At 42.6% G+C, this 24,275-nt stretch overlaps 1 protein-coding gene across 1 annotated transcript in view; it reads left to right on the forward strand.

Moving 5' to 3' along the window:
* Positions 1–24,275, forward strand: part of MYO3B (myosin IIIB) — a 269,300-nt gene that overhangs the window by 2,076 nt on the left and 242,949 nt on the right. The window contains exons 3-5 of the mRNA XM_063645412.1: positions 1,036–1,189; positions 2,337–2,425; positions 4,519–4,648. Of these exons, the coding sequence (XP_063501482.1) occupies positions 1,036–1,189; positions 2,337–2,425; positions 4,519–4,648 (373 nt within the window). The remainder of the gene's footprint in view (positions 1–1,035; positions 1,190–2,336; positions 2,426–4,518; positions 4,649–24,275) is intronic.

The following is a 24,275-nucleotide window of genomic DNA, read 5'->3' on the forward strand; positions in this document are numbered from 1 at the left end:
CACTCATTTAAATCTTGCATCAAAACTCTTTCGTGCATATTGCTCAAAATGCTGTATCTCTTCCACTTTATTTAACTGAAAATATTTATGATTGCGTTCAAAATGACACAGATGACCTTGAATTCGGGACATAGGTTCTTAACTGCTACACTAGCCCTCCCTATCCCCTATCTGCTATGTACCAGATCCCACAGTAACTGGAGAAGTATCTCCGGGGAGGAGTAAGATGTGTTCTTGGTTTTCTAGAAATGGAGATCATCCCTCTGTGAAGTTTAATAATAAATAAGAGAGAGTAAGAAACTAGTGGACCCAAGGGATGGGGCTCTTTTCCTGTGGCAGCAGCCTATATAGCAGTCTGCTCAACCCCAACCTTTACTTAAACCTTAAGACTCTCTTCTGTATGAAGTAGTTGCAATAATGAAACATTCTGGCTAAGCCTCTTCAATGCAGGGATAATTGTTTTAATGCAGGCATAAGGACACACAAACTAAACTTTGATTAGATAGACACAAAGACATTTAGTGAAAATATCAGCATTGCTTTTATCTCTGGAGCTGGATAAACCTGTATAGCACTCCTCTCCCATCCACTCTTGTTTCAGTGCAGGTTCCTTCCATTTATTTCCTGGTAATCTGGAGTTTTTCTAGTTTTCCAACCCTAGATGATTCCTTTGTCGAATTCCTTGCAGAAGAGAAGTCTGTTTTCTTGGTTTAAACAATATTTCTCACCAAAATAAATTTTTTTTTCAGCTTCACTTCCTTGTACATTAGTTTCTAAATGATAAGTTACCAAGTCCGTGTTTGAGAGAGAGCTTTTACTGGTTTAGCTGCCTGCCATAGGCCACTTGTAAGTCAGATTTAAATGCACAGCTTTAATGGTGTTATATGCAGAAGATTCCTTTAGTATACACATAAAACATATCCTGCTTTCCACATGCATTCAATGTTGCTAGACCCAGAAAGTCCATGTCAAAGTATCCTGGTGGTACCAAGGGTAGTTTTGGGCTGGAGAGAATCACAATCCATTTCCCTCCAGATGGAATATCAGAATGAAGGCATTGATGCTATACCCGTGGAATATCAGGACAACCGCCCGCTCTTGGACATGTTCCTTCAGAAACCCCTGGGACTACTTGCACTTTTGGATGAGGAAAGTCGGTTTCCCCAAGCAACTGACCAGACCCTGGTTGGTAGGTACCTTCTGAGAAAAAGGCATATACATTTAGAACCAAACTTGGCTCGTGTCATCAATTGAGTTTACTTTAATGAATTTACCTTATATATTTTGTCTATATGGTGGGTTGTAAGAATATAGGCCTTCTTCTTAATTGAATTGAAGTGCTGTGGTAGAATTTGAATCTTAAAGCAAACCCATCACTATTCCTAACCCCTTCCCGCTTTCCTATTCTTGCCAACATGATTAGCATTACCCCCATGTTGATTTCATTTTTACACCTTCCTCTCTCTTCTTTCCTATAGGCAATGTTTGCTTCTCCTCCTTTGTGTGCCCCCATCTCGTGTCTTCCCCTGTACCCCCATCCACCTCTAATCTGATTTCATGCAGAAGCCCTTTGCAGTCTCCTGACTTCCAGGCTCCTACCTGCCCCATCTACCCTGGACATCCCAGCTAGTTTAGTCTTTCTAAACCCACCTTCTCATTAGGTTACTATTATCTACAGGATGAATATAGGGCACCTCGTCCTGACATCAAAGGCGCTCTATTCTCTACCCTATTCTTCTTGAATCTTCAGTGTTTTTCACAACCTTTGTTCCTCACTTAGATTGTGAGGTGCCTGGGGCAATGAAGCCTCAGTCTTTATGTGCTTTTAGTGCTTAGCAGTTTCTCACACGTAGTAGGCTTTCAACCACAATAGCAAAGATTGTGTGTTAAAGGAGAAACAAAAAGTTTCAAGCCTTTTCCCCAGTTGGGAAATTGATTTGTGGCAGAGATTCACTTTTATGAGTTGAAATTATAACCCTCAGTGGTTTTCTTTTATATATAACATTGTCACAAGTTGTCCAGATGAGTTTAAACCAGGTTCTAAAACTAACTGGCAGGGCATCTGGTGTCATCAGTGTCCATGCTAGGAGTTCTTAGAAACAGCAGGAGAATATACGATCTTAGAGCACAGCCTGACATTAAGACAACGCTACACAACTAAGCAAGGATATAATGATAAATGCCCATCATATCGGTGACCTTTCTCCACCCTTGTTAATATCAAGGCCTTATTCTGAAAGCCCTTATTCTGAGTCATTCATGGCTTGAGGAACAAGTTTTTGTTTGAAAGAGGAAATAATTCACATTGTAACTCTCTAACATAAAAATCCATACAGATAAATTTGAAGATAATCTACGATGCAAATACTTCTGGAGGCCCAAAGGAGTGGAACTGTGCTTTGGCATTCAGCATTATGCTGGAAAGGTGAGGCCAATGTGACAGTTATTAGACCTGAATTTGACAAAGGGTAAGTGTCTGTATTACCCTGTCTGTGCTGCTCATGAAATTGCTTACAGATTTCTTTCCCCTTTTAATTCTTCCTGAATACGTAATCATAATTCTTAAAGTTTCTCAGTGGTGCCACTCACAGAAAGTTGCCCCTGGCATAGAAGCAATTTCTCACTGGGGTGGCCTACAGTGTTGCCATCTGTTTCTCACCTGAGGTTTGGCCTATAGAACTGACAGCTCTCCAGAGAGAAAACATATTACAGCTTTTTGCAGTGTTTAGCGGTAAATGTTCACATTCTAAAGTCATTTGGAGACATGTAGGTAATGGAGGAAGGTTAATATCACAGTGGGACTCAGTTTTTAGTACTTTAATCATATGCCTAAGGGCCCCAAAATGTCCAGATGAAAAGAAAAAAATTCACGTTATTATCCAGATGTTAAGCTTTTACAACTTAACTGAAATGTCCACTTTTCATACATTATGCCTCAGTTTCAATTTCAAGTTCCTGAAGCAGATTAGTGACTGATTCAGGAAATTCCCTATCCCATAACCACAAGCTCCTTGCTTATGTTATTCCCAAAGGAGCCATTTGAATTATGGCTAATTGTTTCCTCGGGAGTCTGCTGAGGCTGTAGGTCCAGGAAATTGGTAGGAGTTCAATAAAAGGCATTTTTGATTATTTTATTGATTTAAGATATATTGAAATTGTCATTCATATTCACATCATGGCATTGGAACTGATTTTCCTAACTAGATGTTGGGAAATTCTAGTACAAGGGAAGGGGATTATTTTTCTCTCTGCATAGTACTTTATGGTATCTATTTTGGATCTTTGTTAGACATTGCAATTCAGTTTTTACCCTTAAGTATTTTATTTACCTTAGCATAGTAATGTCCTCCTCAGAGTCTGAAATACCAGCATCTACCCTAATTCCCCTCCCCATTCCTCTTTTCTGCCTCCCATTCCTATCCTCCTCTTCTCACCTCTCTCTGTTCTTTTATACCTATGTCCTACTCACCCCTCTTCTTGACTCTTTCTTACTATTTTCCTTTCTTGATTTTAGGGGAAAAACTTTCTTTATTTTAATTTTTTTGGGGCTCTGTGTCCTTTGCTGCATCCATTTGCCATTCAAAGCTTATTTGTAGAGAAGGAATTCTCTGAGGGTGTTCCTTAAAATGTATCTGAGCTGGATCCCCTCTGTTCTGAGAACCAAGAACGACTCAGCATCCTCGAGTGATCACTCACATCTCATGAGGACCTAGGGAGGCAGTGAGAGTACTTAAAGTAGTTGTGAGCATAGAGTCAAACTGCCTGAGTTTTGATACCTACCTACCACTTGTGAAATGTGTGACTCTGGGCACATTACTGAGCCTCTTCCTAAGTCTCTGCCTGCCTACCAGTAAAACGGAGATAATAATAGTGTTTACCTCATAGGATGGATGCTTTGCACATGGTATCTAATATATTTTAATAATTATTCTGATGTGATGTATCTTTGATAGGACTCTTCAAAAAGCAACTAGACAGGCCAGGTGCGGTGGCTCACACCTATAATCCCAGCACTTTGGGAGGCCGAGGCAGGTGGATCACGAGGTCAGGAGATCGAGACCATTCCAGCTAACACAGTGAAACCCCATCTCTGCTAAAAATACAAAAAATTATCTAGGCATGGTGGCACGTACCTGTGGTCCCAGCTATTCGGGAGGCTGAGGCAGGAGAATCGCTTGAACTCGGGAGGCGGAGGTTGCAGTGAGCCAAGATCATGCCACTGCACTCTGGCCTGGGTGACAGAGTAAGACTCTGTCTCAAGAAAGAAAAAAACAAAACAACAACAACAACAACAACAAAAACATAAAAAACAAAAACTAAAGCAACTAGACAATAAGATAAACTGGTCTGTCAAAATCATAATTCTTGCCTTTATCTGGTGCTCTGGATATAAAAGCATGGCTATGTCAAGATGAGTTCTATAGAGAGGTCGATTAAAAACTGGCTAGACAAGTTGCCAGTGTCACCAGTGATGGACAGTTGACTTGGCTAATTTGGGGTTTGCTATTCTTGTTACAGGTATTATATGATGCTTCTGGGGTTCTTGAGAAAAATAGAGACACTCTCCCTGCCGATGTGGTTGTGGTCCTGAGAACGTCAGAAAACAAGCTTCTTCAGCAGCTCTTCTCAATCCCTCTGACAAAAACAGGTACCTGGGAACCCTCTGATAGCCCTGCTCCTAAAGGTTTTGCAAGACCAGGTGGAATTTTCCAGTTAGTGTCTGAATACTGCCAGGGCTGCACCACTAACACTGAACTTCTTTAAGCAGGAGTAAGGGTCTAAATTCAAGAAAAGGAAAATGATTGTTTCTTTTGTAATTTAATTGTGCAGCACCAGTGTGTACACAGACATGTGTACATGCACACATAAACATACACACACTATCTGTAACGTCAACTCTTAGACTTTCTCGTCCTTCTTTTCATTCTTCCCTTTATAAAGCCATACGATATCATTAATTCATGCTAAGCACTCTAGGATAGTCTCAGTTTACCAAGACTTATCAGGAAGATTATTTCTATTTGTGTGTGATTCCAAGTGAAAGGAGTGTGCTGAATCAGAGGTCAGGGGATCCTCAAAGATCACCTTGGTCCAATTTCTACCCAGTTATGACCCCACCCCACCTCTCTCCTAATCAACTTGGAACAGGTTCATCACCTATATATGTGGCCTTCGCCTACTTACAGTTACCTTCTGTTTAGTTGCTGTCAGTCCTCATGCCGAAAAAGCAGGAAACTAGGGCCAAAGAACAGAACTTCCAGGTCTTAACTGTTTTTCCAAATGGATTCTAATTGAGTCAACCTTTTAGAATATACCTGGGATTCTGCTGCTTTTAGCTGGGTGGCCAACTCAGCCTTCTCACAGCTCTACTCTCAAGGGCTTTGTGTTTTTTAGCCTAGGTCTAGAAATAGCAGTGGGCATGCTTTTAAGAAAAAAGGAAGAGAAACCTCTTTATCACTGTTCATTGTTCACTATTTCCTCTTCTTTTCTTCCCACATCCCTCTTAACTGGCTGCCAGGTCTGATTTTCAGCAACTTGCAGAGGAATGAAAAGCCTGGCTAAGAAAAAAAAAAAAAAAAGCCACATTCTACAGCCTTTGCTTCATCTTGACTTGGAAGGAAAGTTGAAATCCGGCTCTTTTTTCAGACATGCTCCTGTAAACAGAACTAGTAGCAGTGCCCATCAGAAGGCTGCCCTCCAGCTTCCATTCCAGACCTTCCTTGGGGCAGCCGGAATTTAATTCAAAATGGACTCCCGGGAGCTCGGGGCAGGTGTGGAAAGGGCTGGCTGGTGTTTTCTTACCAGAGACCCAGGGATGTAGACTCCTCATCAGGCGACTTCAGCACAGAGGTGAAGAGACAGCCATTATTGATAGGGGACATGCTCTCTGGGAAAAAAAATCTATCCAAATAACTCTTCAGCTGGCATTTACATCCTCCCACAAATATTAATAACGACTTGTCAAATCTGTTCACAACTTTGGAATTCCGATTTTTCAACCTTTGGCAAAATAAAAACCATTTAACAGCCTGGACCACTAGGTGGCGCTATGCAGAAAGTAAGGCCCGGCAGCCAGTCTCTGTTCTCCCTTGATTCACCCAACGGTGGGAGGAACAGGAACAAAGAGATAACCTCTGCCGCTGCGTCTTTTTTACCCCCTCCCAAAGAGCTTTCCTCTTGTCTTGTAACTGTTTCTGAATCTTGTTTTGAAACTACACTCCACACCACTTGATAGAAACAAAATTGAAAAATACGACTAGAAGCAAACGTGATGTACCAGTAGGCTTCCCAGTATTCCTGAGCTGTATATTATGCATAGTAATTTCCTTTGAGATCCTAAGCTTAAGTATAGCTTAGGATTCTCCACATTTTGAGTATAATTAAGCCACAAACATCAAAACTTACAAGCATCATTCTGTTTTCTTTTTCTGGAATTATTTATGTAGGAATGAATTCAATCAACAAACATTTATAGAACAGCTTCTAGTAATAAGGTACTTTTTAGGTAACGAGGGAAATATAGCAGTAAAGGTAATATGGCTTTGCCGTACACCAACTAGAACTTTCTTTTAACTTCATTTTCTATATAGAATTTTCTGTACAGAATTGGGCACTAATTTATCTCCTTATGACAATAGTTGCCCTCAAACCTCAATTCTAACATGATTGTGCATCCTGTGTTGAATGTCAGAATATTACTTTTCTAAATTTTAAAACATTCATAGTCTATATTTTTGGGGGTTATTATGTTACAGCCTTTGAAGATGGGAAATCTCACTGGATAGAAATAAGTTATGCTGTTCATTGCCGATGCTTGTTTCAGGCATGTCCCTCTCATGAAATGGAAGGTGCCTATACATCTTGACATTCCCACTGGAAGCAAGATCCCACACCATCCTGGCACTTTGGAAAAGAATATGCTAATATTTTCAATGCACAAGAAAACATTTTCTTCTCATTTTTATTTTTCCTTGCTTTAATTGTTTTATCGAAATTAAATGGAGCACTAGTTCAGTAAGCATAGATATTATAGGCAATTACTTTATAAACCTCTTTTGAGGAATGAACTACAGGGAGGAAGGAAAAAGATCAAAGTTGAGGCCAGGCGCGGTGGCTTACGCCTGTAATCCCAGCACTTTGGGAGGCCGAGGCAGGCGGATCACAAGGCGAGTGGATCACGAGGTCAGGAGTTCGAGACCAGCCTGGCCAACATAGTGAAACCCCGTCTCTACTAAAAATAGAAAAAATTAGCCGGGTGTGGTGGCGGGCACCCGTAATCCCAGCTACTAGGGAGGCTGAAGGAGGAGAATTGCTTGAACCCAGGAGGTGGAGGTTGCGATGAGCCAAGATAACGCCATTGCACTCCAGCCTAGGAACAGTGCAAGACTCCGTCTCAAAAAAAAAAAAAAAAAAAAAATCAAACTTGGGAAGCCTTGGAGGCAATTAGCCCAAAGCATAAAAGGAGGTCCAGTGCTGGTCTCCTCCATTTTGAAAGAGGAGAGGACGTTTGTTAGGAAGACCCCTAAGAGATGTTGGCAGTGGTCTGGCTCCTGATCTTGGTGGTGGTTACATGGATGCTTGCATTATATTTATTATGCTGTACATTTATGTTTTGCATACTTTTCTGTGTGTACATTCTGTGTCACAGTAATGTTGGGTTTGTTTCCCCAAAAGATAGAGAAGACCCCTTAAAATGCAAAGAAAAAAAAAAGCTTGATGTGGTAGCACATGGCTAGAGTCCCAGCTACTCAGGAGGCTGAGGCAGGAGGATCACTTGAGCCCAGGAGTTCAAGGCCAGTCTGGGCACCACAGCGACACCCCCATCTCTGAAAAAAATTAGTATTAAAAGTGTTTAAATGCAAAGAAAAACTTTAATTTCTTTATCGAAGGATTCCTGACAGTTAAGTTGACGTTTTCTGGTAGCTAGATTGCCACTATCCTTTGCTTTCAAAAGAGCCCCAGGATCACTTTCCTGTTCTTTCAAGTTACCTCCTCTCTGGGCTGCTGGGCAGGTAACAATCCCTTCATTAGTATATATTAAAAAAAGTATAGTCATGCATAGCTTAATGATGGGGATGCATTCTGAGAAATGCATTGTTAGTTGATTTCATCGTTGTACAAACATCATAGAGTTCTTACACAAACATAAATGATAAAGCCTACTGTACACCTAGGCTATATGTTGTAGTCTACTGTTCTTGGGCTGTAAACCTGTACAGTATGTTACTGTACTGAATGTTGTAGTTAATTGTAAGACAATGCCAAGTATTTGTGTATCTAAACCTATCTAAACAGAAAAGGTACAGTACAACTATGGTATGATAATGTTACAGGACCACCAGTTTATATGCAGTCCATTGTTGACCAAAATGTACATGGCGCATGACACTACTGGGGCTTGATTTAATTTCTTATCAAGGTTGGGAGGATCAACCTCTGTGTGTATATGTGCAATCATAAAATCATAGATAGTAATCCAGTTGGCATTTTCTTGTTTCCAGCTCCCACTTTCCAGACTACTGAAGAGATTAAAAGCCATGAGGAGTAGAATAATGAGGCCCAAGGTCACCAGGAGACAGGGCTCCTCCCAGGTTGTGGAGGTGTACATCTGGCTGTGGAGGTGCCTGTGCCTGAGAGGCACACTCTCACTGCAAGGTTCTCAGTGACCTTCTGGTAAAAGGAGGCAGCCACAGTCAATATGAATTCGCTCTGTTCTCTTCTCATGCTTATGCAACCAGCCTTTTGCCTGCAGATGGGCCACTTCAGACATGATGAAATGTTCTTTGTAATACTTCCTATTGATAGGAAATCCTCTGAAGATTTCAGGTGTGAAAATTTGAAGTAGCAGCAACACTGCTTTCTAACCCTTCGGCTGGGACTTTTCAAACTGAATGATCTAGATAGAAAAACATTAAAAGGAAGGATGTTATAACATGGTTTCAAGGCATATTTTCCTGTTTGGGGAATGTTCCACTTGCTACGAGTAAACTGAGAGAGAAGCTTAAAAGGCTCAGGGGAAGAAAGAGGGTTTCAAAAAGAACTTGAAAACTCATTTTTGTCTTTGGATCATGAATTCTGACTTCCAAATAGTAGTTTGGGGGTGTTAAAGAAGTTATGAACTTGGGAAAAACTAGGAAAAATAAGAATAGCACCAGAGGGAACATTCTCTGAACCTCAAAGTTTGATTTTTGCTTCAGAACCTAGAACTGAGTTTTACCCTCATTGCTTTCTTCTGTCTGAAGACTCAGGTCTCTTCCATGGGATTTGATTTGTGGTGAAAATCAACAACAAAGTATCTGTTTCTTGACTTCTATTTGCTCCTCTTTTTTTGGATGGGGGGGACAAGATGAGCCCCCACATTGTCATATCTGTAAAGCATTATAACGCCTTCACTGCGGAAATCCTTGCAGTCAATTTTCTGAGTCCTGATTCTGTAATGCCCAAAATGAATTAAGCTCTTTTTTTTTTTTTTTTTTTTTTTTTTGAGATGGAGTCTTGCTCTTTCCCCCAGGCTGGAGTGCAGTGGCGCGATCTTGGCTCACTGCAAGCTCCGCCTCCTGGGTTCATGCCATTCTCCTGCCTCAGCCTCCTGAGTAGCTGGGACTACAGGCGCCCGCCAACACGCCCGGCCAATTTTTTGTATTTTTAGTAGAGACAGGGTTTCACTGTGTTAGCCAGGATGGTCTCGATCTCCTGACCTTGTGATCCGCCCGCCTAGGCCTCCCAAAGTGCTGGGATTACAGGCTTGAGCCACCGCGCCCAGCCTGAATTAAGCTCTTAAGAGAGTGCCTTTTGGTATCCATCTCTCAGTTTCCATTTTCCACTTATGGCTGTTGGTCTATCCTGACAGTTTAGCAAAAGGGTCTGGCAGATGAGCTGAATCTAAGTGACAACATTTCAGGGCCACAGGCATGGATAGTGCTGGCTCTTCCTGAAATGGAGGCTCTGATGAGCCAACCCCATCAGGGAGCCCTGGGGAGTGAGTTCCTCCTTACAAAGAGACGCACTTCTTTCTATTAATTTGGGAAGTGTATCTCAGTCAATAGATAATTATGTATTTAGAATCCGTCTAGATATGGTGCTATGTATAGGTTATTTCTAGAGTAACACAACAAAGTCCCAGCTAGAATGACCAGAGATCAATAGTGCCAAATCCCAAAATGTATAAAAGATGAACAAAAAATCTGCATTCTGAACAGGCACGCAAATCCATAAGCGAAGCAATATAACAACTATATCCATACAAATAAAAATAGAAGGAAAACTCAGGGAAATGTCATGGGTAAACATGAGGAAAGACTTCTTTTAACTAAGAAAGGCTTATTGGAGTGGTGTTTGTTTGTTTTTAATAGGAGACTAGAGAAAATTGGACAGTCTGGGGGTAATGAGGCATTCTAAGCCAGGGCCTACAGCACTGGAAAGGAGAGTGAGGTGGAAGTTAGATGATTAAATGAATAGGACAAGGAGGAAAGAACTCTTTGGGCAGAGGGAGGTTGTGAGGAGGAAGAAATGATGGCAGGCTGCTGAGCAGAGGATGGCTCATGATGCTCATCTGAACTGCTGGGAGTGCTGGGGCTGGGCTCTTGAAGAGCACAGCTTTAGGGTGAGAAAGGAAAACTTGAACAAGGGTGTTAAAGACTGACTAGTGAGAGCCAGGGTGCACCCACGGTGTTGTGTGTATATCTGTGTATGAATAGGTGCTCAATTAATACTTTTACATTCTAGATTTAGATTTAGGATCCAGTTTGAGTAAATTTTTGTATAAAATGTAAGGTTAAGGTGTTTTGGTTTTTTTCTTCGTAACTGTGCCTAGTTGGTCCAAAACCATTTGTTGAAACAACTATCCTTAGGCCGGGCGCGGTGGCTCATGCCTGTAATCCCAGCACTTTGGGAGGCCGAGGTGGGTGGATCACAAGGTCAGGAGATCAAGACCATCCTGGCTAACATGGTGAAACCCTAACTCTACTAAAAATACAAAAAAATTAGCCAGGTGTGGTGGTGGGCGCCTGTAGTCCCAGCTACTTGGGAGGCTGAGGCAGGAGAATCGCGTGAACCTGGGAGGCAGAGGTTGCAGTGAGCAGAGATCACGCCACTACACTTAAGCCTGGGTGACAGAGCGCGAGACTCCATCTCAAAAAAAATAAATAAAATAACTATCCTTTCTCCATTGAATTGCTTTTGCACCATTGTCAAAAATCAATTGGTTATTATTATTATTTTTTTTTTTTTTTTTTGAGACAGAGTCTCGCTCTGTCGCCCAGGCTGGAGTGCAGTGGCGCAATCTCCGCTCACTGCAAGCTCCGCCTCCCGGGTTCACGCTATTCTGCTGCCTCAGCCTCTCTGAGTAGCTGGGACTACAGGCGCCCGCCACCACGCCCGGCTAATTTTTTTTTTTTTTTGTATTTTTAGTAGAGACGGGGTTTCACCGTGATCTCGATCTCCTGACCTCGTGATCCACCCGCCTCGGCCTCCCAAAGTGCTGGGATTACAAGCGTGAGCCACCGTGCCCGGCCAGGTTATTATTTATGTGGGTCTGTTTCATTGATCAAACTATCTCCCTCTTCACCAATACCACACTATTGCAGATTTATAGTAAGTCTGTTTTCTTTTTTTTTTTTTTGAGATGGAGTTTTACTCTTGTCACCCAGGCTGGAGTGCAATGGCGCGATCTCAGCTCACTGAAACATCCATCTCCCAGGTTCAAGCGATTCTCCTGCCTCAGCCTCTTGAGTAGCTGGAATTACAGGCCCCCGCTACCACACATGGCTAATTTTTTGCATTTTTAGTAGAGATGGGATTTCACTGTGTTGGCCAGGCTGGTCTCGAACTCCTGACCTCGTGATCCACCCACCTCGGCCTCCCAAAGTGTGGGGATTACAGGCATGAGCCACGATGCCCAACTATACTAAATCTTAAAATCAGGTAGTATGATTCCTTCAACTTTATTCTTTTTCAAAATGGTTTTGGGTGTTCCAGCTCCTTTGTCTTTCCATATAAATTTTAAATGCAGCTTGTCTATATCTATAAAAAGTCTTGCTGGGATTTTGACTAGAATTGCATTAAATCTACAGGTAAATTTAGGAAGAATTTGCAACCTTGCTATATTGAATATTCCATTCCATGAACATGGTGTGTCTATTTATTTGGATCTTCTTTGATTTATTTAATCAATGTTTTCTTGTTTTCAGCATGCAGATCCTGTACGTGTTTTATTAGATGCATGATGAAGTATTTCAATTTACGGAACTAGTATAAATGGGTTTTTTATTTTGATTTTAGTTATTCATTGCTAATATGTAGAAATACACATGATTTTTGTGTACTGACTTTGTCACTCACAACCTTGCTAAACTCATTACTCCTAGAAGTCTTGTTTTTGTTTTTGTAGATTCCTTGGGATTTTCTGTATAGATAATCATGTTGTCCATGGATGAGAACTCTTTTGTTTCTTCCTTTCCAGTCGTAATGCTTTTTATTTCTTTTTCTTGCCTTATTATACTGGCTAGGACTTCCAGTATGATATTGGATAAAAGTGGTGAGAGGAGACATATTGCTTTGTTCCTGATCCTTAGGTGAAAACCTTCTGTCTTTAACCATTAAGTATGATGTTAGCTGTGGGTTTTATGTAGGTGCCTTTGCACTTACTATTCCCTATATCTGGAACTTTTTTTTTTCCTAAGACATACTCATGGCTAACTTCTCTTCATTCAGATCTTTTCTCTAAACCTACCTTTTCTGGCTATCCTATCTAAAATTTCAACCTATTCAACATTTTATATCCACATTCCTGTTTTATTTTTCTTCTTAGCACTTACTATTACCTTACGTTCTATATACATTTTACTTATGTATCATATTTATTGTCTGTCTTCCTTCACTATAATGTAAGCTCCAACAGGGTAGGGAATTTTTATCTCGTTTGTCCATTACTGTGTCCTCAAAGCCTTAAAATATGTCTGGCATATAGTAGGCATTCAATATATTTTTGCTCAATAAATGGATAGATGAGCCAAATCTACGCATCCACCTGCATTGTTCCTGTTTGCTCTATCTTCCTTCTATATATTTTTTTCACAAAGACACCACATGACCAATGTATCTATCTTCCTTCTGGTCCAAGGGCTTCTGAACCATCCCTGCTCTTCTTACAGATAAGATGCTCTCTACTTGTATGCAGCATCCCTTCCTCTCTTAACTCCACAAAGATTTTGATCCTGTAGGTACTTCTCATCTCTTCTGCATATCTGTTTATTCCTCTTGATGTGGTTGTTCTTATCAACATAGTCTCTTTCATCTTTTCAATTATTTATTATGGGTTGAATTGTGTTCCCTCCAAAAAAAGATACATTGAAATCCTAAGCTCCAGTACCTCAGAATGTGATCTTATCTGGAATTAGGGTATTTGCAGAGATAGTCAACTTAAAATCATGTCCTTAGGGTGAGCCCCTAATCCAATATAAATGATGTTCTTATAAAAAGGGGAAATCTGAACACAGAGACACACACCAGGAGAACACCCTGTGAAGATGAAAGCAGAGTTCGTGGTGATGCAACTACAGCACCACTCATCTGAACCTGCTAACTCAACTTTGCTTCTCTACTTGCCTCATATAGCCCAACAGCCATCTTAAAAGATACAAACTAGGCAGGATGCAGTGGCTCACGCCTGTAATCCCAGCACTTTGGGAGGCCGAGGCAGGTGGATCACTTGAGGTCAGGAGTTCAAGACCAGCCTGGCCAACATGGTGAAACCCCATCTCTACTAAAAATACAAAAAATTAGCCAGGCGTGGTGGTGCACGCCTGCAATCCCAGCTACTCGGGAGTCTGAGGTACGAGAATCACTTGAACCCGAGAGGCAGAGATTGCAGTGAGCTAAGATTGTGCTGTCATACTCCAGCCTGGGCAAAAGAGCAAGACTCCGTCTCAAAAAAAAAAAAAAGATAGAAACTAGATCATGTCATTCCTCTGTTTAAAGTTTCCACTGGATCCTCATCACACCTAGATTAAAATCCAAACTCCTTTTTTTTTTTGTACGCACAAATTCCTATGTGATCTGTCCCTACCTGTATCTCTGTCCTCACTTCCTTGAAGTCTTTCATTTACTCTGTTTTCATTTTGTTCCTTAGATATTCCAAGACTTTTCCTGACTCTGCTCCAGCTGCTCACTCTGCCTGGAACCCTCTTTCCCCAGATTTTTTTTTTTTTTTTTTTTTTTTTTTTTGAGACAGAGTCTCACTCTGTTGCCCAGGCTGGAGAGTGCAGTGGCACGATCTTGGCTCACTGCAACCTCCACCTCCCGGGTTCAAGCAATTCTCCTGCCTCAGCCTTCCGAGTAGCTGGGTCTACAGACGTGTGCCACCACACCCGGCTAAATTTTTTTGTATTTTTCGTAGAGACCGGGTTTCACTGTGTTAGCCAGGATCTCAATCTCCTGACCTCGTGATCTGCCTGCCTCGGCCTCCCAAAGTGCTGAGATTATAGGCTTTCCCCAGATCTTTATAGGTCCCTCTCTTTCTTGTGAGCCAGAATTTAAGCTCAAATGTCACCTCCAAAGAGAAGTCTTCTCTGTCTACCCAATGGAAAGTAGCCCCTCTCTTCCTCACTCATTCGATCACATCATCTGTTTAACTGTCTCCTTCAAGAGCCAACAAACGTCTATCTCTATCCCTGCCGCCACTCCATGGTAGCCTGTAAACAATTTGAAGATAGAGCCCTTATTGGTCCTGTTTACTACTGTATATCCACGACCCAGAGCACTGCCCAGTGCATAGAAAGTATTCAATAAATATTTGTTAAATAACTCAGTTAACTACTGCAGGATAGAAACTAAAGTTGAAGTCCAAGGCTGGACTCCCAATCTAAGGCTCTGTATTAGTATAATAGGGCTACCATGTCAGAACACCACAAACAACAGAAATGTATTGCCCTCGTTCTGGAGGCTACAAGTGCAAGATTCAGGTGAAGGCAGAGTTGGTTCCTTCTGGAGGCTCTGAGGGAGCATTTGTTCCAGGCCTCTCTCCTGGCTTCCAGTGGTTTTCTGGCAATCGTTGGTGTTCCTTGTTTCTGCACCAACCCTCTGTCTGCCTTCACCTTCACAAGGTGTTCTCCCTCCATGTCTGTGTTTAAGTTTCCCCTTTTTATAAGGACATCATCATAATGGATTAAGGATCCACCCTACTCCAGTATGACCTCATCTAAACTTATTAAATCTACAAAGGCCCAATATCCAAATAAGGTCACATTCTGAGGTACTTAAGGGTTAGGACTCCAACATATGAATTTTTTAGGGGCACAATTCAATGTATAATAGGCTCTTTCTGAGTGGGAGGGAATGGGGGATTGGGAGAGCTTAAGATACTGAGGCATCACCAAGGAGGAGGGAGTGGGGCTGCCAAGCCCTAGGCCTAGGTAAGGATGGGACCAGATTCCTGAGTTTAAATCGCCCAGTCCTGTGGGTGTGCAGGAGGCTTCAGTGAGGTCAGGTCCTAGTTTGACTTTCATGTCATTGCCAGCATATTGTCCCTAGTGAGTTGAGATTGCTCTCATTTGGGCCAAAAGAGCTAGGGAGCCCTGGTTTCCATGGCTGAGGGGCCTGTGTGTCTGGCTTGCAGGGCGGAGGAGGGTCCATGCTCTCCATACTTCCCTTGCCCTCCTGTGTTATTTCTGAGTCTGACAATAAAGCATTGTTGGTTTGTCTTTTACATAACTAAGTTAAAAATGCATCTTTTTATTAGCAGAGGCATTATTGTATTAATATCATCACTACTAAATTTTCTCTTTGCAAAACTAGAATTTTAAGCTGGAATCTGGAGAAGTGTGATTTCCCTGGAAAAGAGTTTGTAGAGCTCTTTGTTTGTGAAAAGTGCATCCCTAGGTCTTCATAAAAGCTCTAGCACCTAACTGAAAAATACAGGAGCTCTTAACAACAGCTGGTGTTTACAACAGGGTGGAGTGTGGTGCTCGGTCCAGACCTGTTTTCCTGGAAATAAGGCCCATGATGAGAACAGAAGTCCCTGCACCTCACATTCTAAGTTCAGGAAAGGTCTAAGAGTTGTTACCTCCATCCCCTGGCCCTGGGCCACCTGGGGGCAAAGGGAGAGTATGCTTTTCCTCCCCCAAACTGGCAGAAGGAGGCAGTTCTCAAAAGAATCATTCGTGAAATTTGGAGGCAATTACTTTAAAAAAAAAAAAAAAAAAGGATGCTTACAATTTCATCCCCTAATTGGATGCTTGCTTAGCTAGCAAAATATATAACCTTTCCCTTTGTAGGGGAAAAGGTAACTAGAGAGTAAGAGATGTCATAGTGGGGAACTGTCCCATTTTGAGTTTTCAGTTCTTCACAAAAATGGAGGGATCCTTTGTGAGCCCACAGCCCCACCATTGTCTGAGGACATAGAAGAAATCAAGGGCTACTGTCTCATTGGGAATCAGATAGCACAAGGCAAAAAGATGCACACATCAGATGAATGTACTGTGAGTGTTGAGCTCAAGGTCAGTTAAAAGATGTAGCTAGTCTGGCAAGGGATCATATATTAGTTTGATATGCTGCTGGAGCAAATCCCCAGCTAGTGCTAGAACCTGTCAGCCTCCGAGGATCAGGATGTACTTTTTCACAAATAAAGAGGTCTGGGAAACCCTTTATTTTATCTACGGCTGCCAGAACAAATTAACACGGACTGAGCGGTTTAAACAATAGGCATTTGCTCCTCACAGTTCTGGAGGATAGAAGTTGGAGATCAAGGTGTCAGCAGGTTTGGTTTCTTGTGAGGCCTCCTCCATGGCTTACTAATAAGGACACCAGTCATAATGGATTAGGACCCACTCTTACAGCCACATCTTAATTTACTGTCACCTCTTTAAAAATCCTATCTCCAAATACGGTCACATTCTGAAGTACTGGGGGTTATTAGGGCTCCAACATGGGAATTACGGAGAAGAAACAGCTCAGCTGGCAACAGATCACTAAGAGCTTGGGCAGCTGTTAAGTGTGAGCTCCTTAATTGTGGGGCATGTGGGGACTACCACCTTTCCTTATAAAGCCCAAGGACCACTGTGGCCACCTAGAGCAGATGTGCAGCATCCCCAGTCAGAGAAGGAGAGCTCTGCCCCTCTCATCCCCCCTCCCTCTGCCGCACCTAGGGAGCTAGCCTAGAGAAGATGAGGGGAGAGAAGAACCCTCCAAGCCCGTGAAAGCCATACATCCAGCCTGGGGGCAGGAGGAAAGTGAGGGAAAACCTGCAAATTGATGTCATATTAAAGGTTAAAAACAAACAAGAATGAGGCCGGGTGTGGTGGCTCACGCCTGTCATCCCAGCACTTTGGGAGGCCAAGGCAGGTGGATCATGAGGTCAGGAGTTCAAGACCACCCTGACCAACATGGTGAAACCCCTTCTCTACTAAAAATACAAAAATTAACTGGGCGTGGTGATGCATGCCTGTAGTCCCAGCTACTCTCAAGGCTGAGGTAGGAGAATTGTTTGAACCGGGACCCGGGAGGCGGAGGTGGCAGTGAGCCAAGATCGCACTACTGCATTCCAGCCTGGGCTACAAGAGGGAGACTCTGTCTCAAAAAAAAAAAAAAAAAAAAAAAAGAATGAATTATCAAAACCATAATAATATTTAATAACTGAAAAAATCTATGAAATGGAACTATGCTACAGTTAAGGAGCTGCCATCTTCACAGAAAGCTGAGGCCACATGGGTGAGGGAAGTTAGAGGGAAAAGTGAAATTGTTTCTGGATTACCCCCAGAGAACTGAGATGTCTCAGTATGCTGATTTCATGCCTGAGGCACAAGCAGAGAACCACAGAGCTTTTGCAGACCTGATCCTGGTAGGCTGGCAGGTTCTACCACTAGCTGAGGGTTTCTTCCAGCACCAGCCTGGAGTGGGTGACAGATTCTTATCTCAGGGAAAGGGCAATGACACAGACAATCCCCTGTGAATAATGGAACTAGCAAATGTTAATTACATGGGCTCCTCGTCTCCATCAGTCTGCAGCTGGAGCTGTGCAATTCAGCACATTGGTCTAGCCAGCTGCACAGTCCTGTCTCATGTGACCATCTTGTCTGACTGACAAGATCATAAGTGCCATAAGAACAGAAACTGGGTCTCCTGTTTCATTTATATACCAAACATGTAGTCAGTACTGGTCACATTACTTCACAGCCGCAGGCTAATTCTGCTTTTTAGAGTTACTTCTGCTTCACGCCGCCACCCCTCATCACCACACCTTCCAACCCTGCCCTTGCTCTGCCTCCCCAACATTTTTGTGTTCAAAACTCAGTCCTAGCATCACCTCTTCCAGGGGGTTTCTAGTCTGGGTTGGGTAAAATTCCTGGTACCACTAGAATGTAAGTTCCATTAGGACAGGGATTTTTGTCCATTTGGTTGGCGCCTCTTTCCATCGTCTAGAGAGGAGTGTGACAGGAGGTGCTCAGAGAGTCTTTCTGTCCAGATAGTGCAATTTGTGGACAGTTTCCTGGTAGTGCTGGGAACACTTTGAAAGCACATCACAAATGTGGGTCATCCTGTGATTGATGGTGCTGGCAGGAAGCCCACCAGAATCAGATCTATTTTAACAAGTTGTGAAATTCAGAAGGCACTCCATTCAGAACTTCATATTCTGAATGTAGAGAGATGAGTATGAAGCCCTTATTAGGACTCATGCACCAGAGGCATGCAGATGTAATTGCAGTTACTTCTGGCATCTGAAACCAATTGCTGGCCACCTTCTTGGATTGGGCGGGGTGGGGGCTTTCCCAGAAGCAAACAGTACACTTGTGGCTAAAGTGCAGATCTTGAAGCATGAGAACCACCTACTCCCTTCACTTCACAACTTCCCTCTTGAAACGTGGCTTCCCAGGGGTTCCACCCAGCCCTCTCCAGCCACCCTGACTCTGGGTGGATGTGTGAGGATGAGTCCCACCTTACTGCCACAGCATGCTGGGAGGACCAGAAGCTATATCTGTGAGATGTTGTGAGGGCTGTGCCCTCTTCTGCCCTTGTCCTGGCCTTATCTGGACAGCCCCAGGAGGAACTTCACACCTTCCTGGCTCTTCCCTTGTTAATGGTTTTCAGCCCTTGTTTAGAAGAATCTGATTTTCTTTGTAAAGCTTATTGAGGGTAAAATATGTGTATGATGTGGCTGTGGAGTGAAAAGAGCATCCCTTGAAATTCTTGTTGCCTTTTCCTCCATCCCTGAATGTTTTTAGGTTTTAATTTGTACTCTGCAAGTGCTGTTTTGTTTTTTAAGTGGCTTCAGTGTTTCTTTCATTTTTAAAATTCTCCATGCAGTTTCTCCTACCCTATCAGCTATGGTGGAATGAAGAACTCTGGACTGTAAGTCAGGAGACAAGCTAAGAGCTACCTGAACTGGTACTTTGCATTTGGCAGATTTGATTTAAAGTTCTGAGCAGTTTCCACATCTGCAAAGTGAGGGATGTGCATTAAGAAGAGCCTCCAGATTAGATGGGACCTTAAAATTGAACAGACCACCCCCTAATATCTCTAGACCAGATGTTCAGTCTTGAGTTGCTTTGTTGTTGTTGTTATTTAAGGAAATGGAGTCTTACTCTGTTGCCCAGGCTGGGGTACAGTGGTACCATCATACCTCACTGCAGCCTGGAACTCCTGAGCTTAAGCAATCCCCCTGCCTCAGCCCGGCAAGTAGCTGAGATCACAGGCATGAGCCACTGCACCTGCCTGATTTACTCTGGTTTGGAAGTGTCTACTTGGGTGTCTTTAGAAAACCTTATGGGACAACGCTGTGCAATGAAATGTAAAATGTTCTATTAGCCACTTTTTTTTTTTTTGGAGATGGAGTGTCTCTCTGTTGCCCAGGCTGGAGTGCAGTGGCTCGATCTCAGCTCACTGCAGCCTCTGCCTCCCAGGTTCAAGCGATTCTCCTGCCTCAGCCTCCCAAGTAGCCAGGATTACAGGTGTGCACCACCATGCCCAGCTAACTTTTGTATTATTAGTAGAGGCGGGGTTTCACCATGTTGGCCAGGCTGGTCTTGAACTGACCTCAGGTGATCCACCTGCCTTGGCCTCCCAAAGTGCTGGGATTACAGGTGTGAGCCACCATGCCCAGCAGCCACGTTTTTTTAATTAGCCCTATTTTAAAAGTAATAAATAACAAGTCACTGAAATTAATTTCAATAATAGATCTTCAACTCATGTATCAAAAGTATTATTCAACATGTAACCAATATAAAAGTTATTGAAATAGTTTACTTGTTTTGTACTAAGTCTTCAAAATCTGATGTGCATTTTATATCTATGGCACATTTCAATTTAGACCAACCATATTTCTTTTTTTTTTTTTTTTTAGAGAGAGAGTTTCACTCTTGTTGCCCAGGCTGGAGTGCAATGGCATGATCTCAGCTCCCTGCAACCTCCACCCCCCAGGTTCAAGTGATTCTCTTGCCTCAGCCTCCCAAGTAGCTGAGATTACAGGTGCCCGCCACCACACCCAGCTGATTTTTTGTATTTTTAGTAGAGATGGCGTTTCACCATGTTGGCCAGTCTGGTCTTGAACTCCAGACCTCAGATGATCCACCCACCTCTGCCTCCCAAAGTGCTGGGATTACAGACATGAGCCACCATGCCCAGCCTAGTCCAGCCATATTTCATATGTGTAGTAGCCACCATATTGAGTAGCATGACTGCAGAGAATTGCTGCATCGGCCACAGAAGTGCCTCATTCCTGCTCTCAAAGAGAAATGCAGAAATGCCAAGGAGCCCTTCTTGTTGATCCTCCCAAAGAAAATAAAGTGAGGTGGGGTAGCACAAAATAATTCTGCAGATTGGCTTCTTCATAAAATATTTATTTTCTTCTGTGCAGACTTGACTTCAGATTATCTCCTAGTGTGTAAGAGACATTATTGTTCCCGGATTTGCAGAGTTTCAGCAAAAGCTTTTTTTTTTTTTTTTTTTTTTGAGACAGAATCTCACTCTGTCGCCAGGCCAGAGTGCAGTGGTGTGATCTCAGCTCACTGCAACCTCCGCCTCCTGGGTTCAAGTGATTCTCCTGCCTCAGCCTCCTGAGTAGCTGGGACTACAGGCGTGCACCACCACACCCAGCTAATTTTTGTATTTTTAGTACAGACGGGGTTTCACCATGTTGGCCAGGATGGTCTTGGTCTCTTTACATTGTGATCCGCCTGCCTTGGCCTCCCAAGGTGCTGGGATCATGGGCGTGAACCACCGTGCCCAGCCCACAGCAAAAGTTTTTTAGCAGTTTCCTTTGTTATTTTTGGAGAGATAGAAGTGTTCCATATTATCAGTACTGAGCAGTGTTTTCCAAAATGTTTTTCTTGAGACACCAGATCTGTGTGGTGTTAAGAGGTGTGAGCTGAAGAAGATTTCCATGACCAAAAAGTGTGGGGAAGGAATATTGATTACGAATATCCAACAGGTATCTTTACTGCAGAAATACCAAGAGATGGCTCCCGTGTACCAGACATCCACAATCAGTGAGATCCTTTTTGTGAGAAGCACCCTGAGAGTCAAGAATCATGTGGGACCTGCTAAGACAATGCTGATCAGATGATCTCCCTGAGTCTTCCTTTTCCAGGACATCCTTCCAGTGTGGGTCTTAAATCCATTTCCAAAAGTTCCTCTTGCCTTCCTGGCTCTGAGGCCCTGTTGCTACTGTGTCTTTGAAAAAGAAAAACTAGGCCAGGTACGGTGGCTCACGCCTATAATCCCAGCACTTTGGGAGGCCGAGGTGCGTGGATCACAAGATCAGGAGTTCGAGACCAGCCTGGCCAATGTAGTGAAACCCCGTCTCTACCAATAATATAAAAATTAGCTGGGCATGTCGGTGCGTATCTGTGGTCCCGGCTATTCGGGAGGCCGAGGCAGGAGAATCGCTTGAACCTGGGAGGCGGAGGTGGCAGTGAACCGAGATTGCACTCCAGCCTGGCAAAAGAGGAAGACTCCGTCTCAAAAAAAAAGAGAAAAAGAGAAACTAAAATAAACTTTAATAATGACTTATGATAATGATTCCAATCTTGGGAAAATTAGTGTCTGTTGTGAATCAGATTCACCATCTTCCCCTAACACATTTTAATAGTTCTCTTATAGGTCCTGAATAAGACAGTGAATGTATATTTTAAGTGGAAGTTCAATTTAAAGACATTTTGTTTTATTTCTTTAATGATCCTGCTAAGTATAGCAAGCATAGCAGCTTTGATTTTTCAAATGGTCAGAATACAAGAAAAAGAAATTCTGCTTCTCTCTGCCAGCATCCTTTTCATTCATAGAAAAGAAAAATGTTCCCATTTGAGATGAAAGATTCTTTACTTTTTCCATATTTATTTCATATTTCTAATAGCTCATATTGGAGAAAAGGTCTCAAAGCCATTTATAGTTTATTAAGCCATCCCACTCTAAAGTCTTTTTATAATGGGACTTTCAGGTCATTTCCCTCCATTAGTAACAGATACCTCCTGGCAGTTTAAATCAAATAAATTAGAAACAAAGCCATTATAATTATCATCTCTCTACTTAAAGATGGAGTAAAACTTAACATTTTTCCCCAGGAATTTAGGTCATGTTAATAGAAACTCTATTTTTCTTTTTAGAACACAAGACCGCCTTCTAACAGTCTGGTCCATATGTTAGAAGCATATAAAGTTAATCATTATGCTTTGGTGCCAACGTGTTGTGTGCAAAGAGAAGCTGTAAACCACAGCTGTGTGGAGTAACAATTGTGAACTTTACTGGCTTGCATATGTGAGTCATCAGTAAACTAAATTAAATGTTGCTTAACTGAACTTGAGAGCTGGAGGTTGCAAGGGAAGACGGCTAAGATTTTATTAAGGTTTGAATTTAGTAGAGTGGTTCCATCTTTGCATTTTGCAAGGGACTTCAAGTTATACAAAAATCAAATCAACTGTTGTCCAGATGATTAGGTTTTTTGGCTTCTCCATAACAATAGTGATTGCCGGGTAATCAATGGGAATTACTGTTCAGTTGATCTAGTTTGGTGTGTAAACAGCCAAAAAAAATCCAGACATCCTCTAAAATCACTTGGGCCCAATTAGTTTGGCCAGGCAGCAATCCCATCAGCTACTCAGTGGTCTTCCTTGCATAAGATCAAAATCCCTGAAATGATTACAGTGTAATTGGAGCATCTTGATAGGTTCTCTGAGCATTATTACTTAGTGCTATGACCTTGAGCAAGAGACTTGAATATTCGGCCTCAGTTTTATTTCTTTTTTTTTTTTTTTTTTTTTTTTTGAGACAGAGTCTCGCTCTGTCTCCCAGGCTGGAGTGCAGTGGCGCAATCTCGGCTCACTGCAAGCTCCGCCTCCCGGGTTCACGCCATTCTCCTGCCTCAGCCTCTCCGAGTAGCTGGGACTCCAGGCGCCCGCCACCATGCCCAGCTAATTTTTTGTATTTTTAGTAGAGACGGGGTTTCACCGTGGTCTCGATCTCCTGACCTCGTGATCCGCCCGCCTCGGCCTCCCAAAGTGCTGGGATTACAAGCGTGAGCCACCGCGCCCAGCCTCAGTTTTATTTCTTTGTGGACTGGTGACATGGCTCACAGGGTTGTTGTATTAAGTAATTCATTTAAAAACATTTAGCACGTATCTACGACATTGTAAACCCTCAAAAAATGTTAGTATTTAAGTATTGTTAAATATTTTTTGATCTGGAGCAGAGTGATAAATATGAGACGAAAGTAAGTAGATTTCCACATTTATTTTCTTAATCTCTGATTTTTTTTTTTTTTACAATAAAGCAGTAGATAACATTTGTTTATTCTCTTTTTCTCTTTCTCTGTCTTCTGTTGAGAGTTTGAGATTTCTGTGTTTACCTTAAGAAGATAAACAGGGGGTGCTGGGGCTCATGCCTGTAATCACAGCTACTCAAGAGGCTGAGGCGAGAGGATTGCTTGAGCCCAGGAGTTCGAGACTGCAGTGAGCTCTGACTGTGCCACTGCACTCTAGGCTGGGTGATAGAGCAAGACCTCATCTCTTTTTTTTTTTTGAGACAGAGTCTCGCTCTGTCACCCAGGCTCGAGTGCAGTGGCGCAATCTCGGCTCATTGCAAGCTCTGCCTCCTGGGTTCACGCCATTCTACTGCCTCAGCCTGCTGAGTAGCTGGGACTACAGGCACCCACCACCACGCCTGGATGATTTTTTTGTGTTTTTAGTAGAGACGGGGTTTCACCATGTTAGCCAGGATGGTCTCGATCACCTGACTTCGTGATCCGCCCGCCTCAGCCTCCCAAAGTGTTGGGATTACAGATGTGAGCCACCACG

This window comes from Symphalangus syndactylus, chromosome 8 (genome assembly GCF_028878055.3).
Source record: "Symphalangus syndactylus isolate Jambi chromosome 8, NHGRI_mSymSyn1-v2.1_pri, whole genome shotgun sequence".
In the NCBI taxonomy this organism is placed as follows: Eukaryota; Metazoa; Chordata; class Mammalia; order Primates; family Hylobatidae; genus Symphalangus; species Symphalangus syndactylus.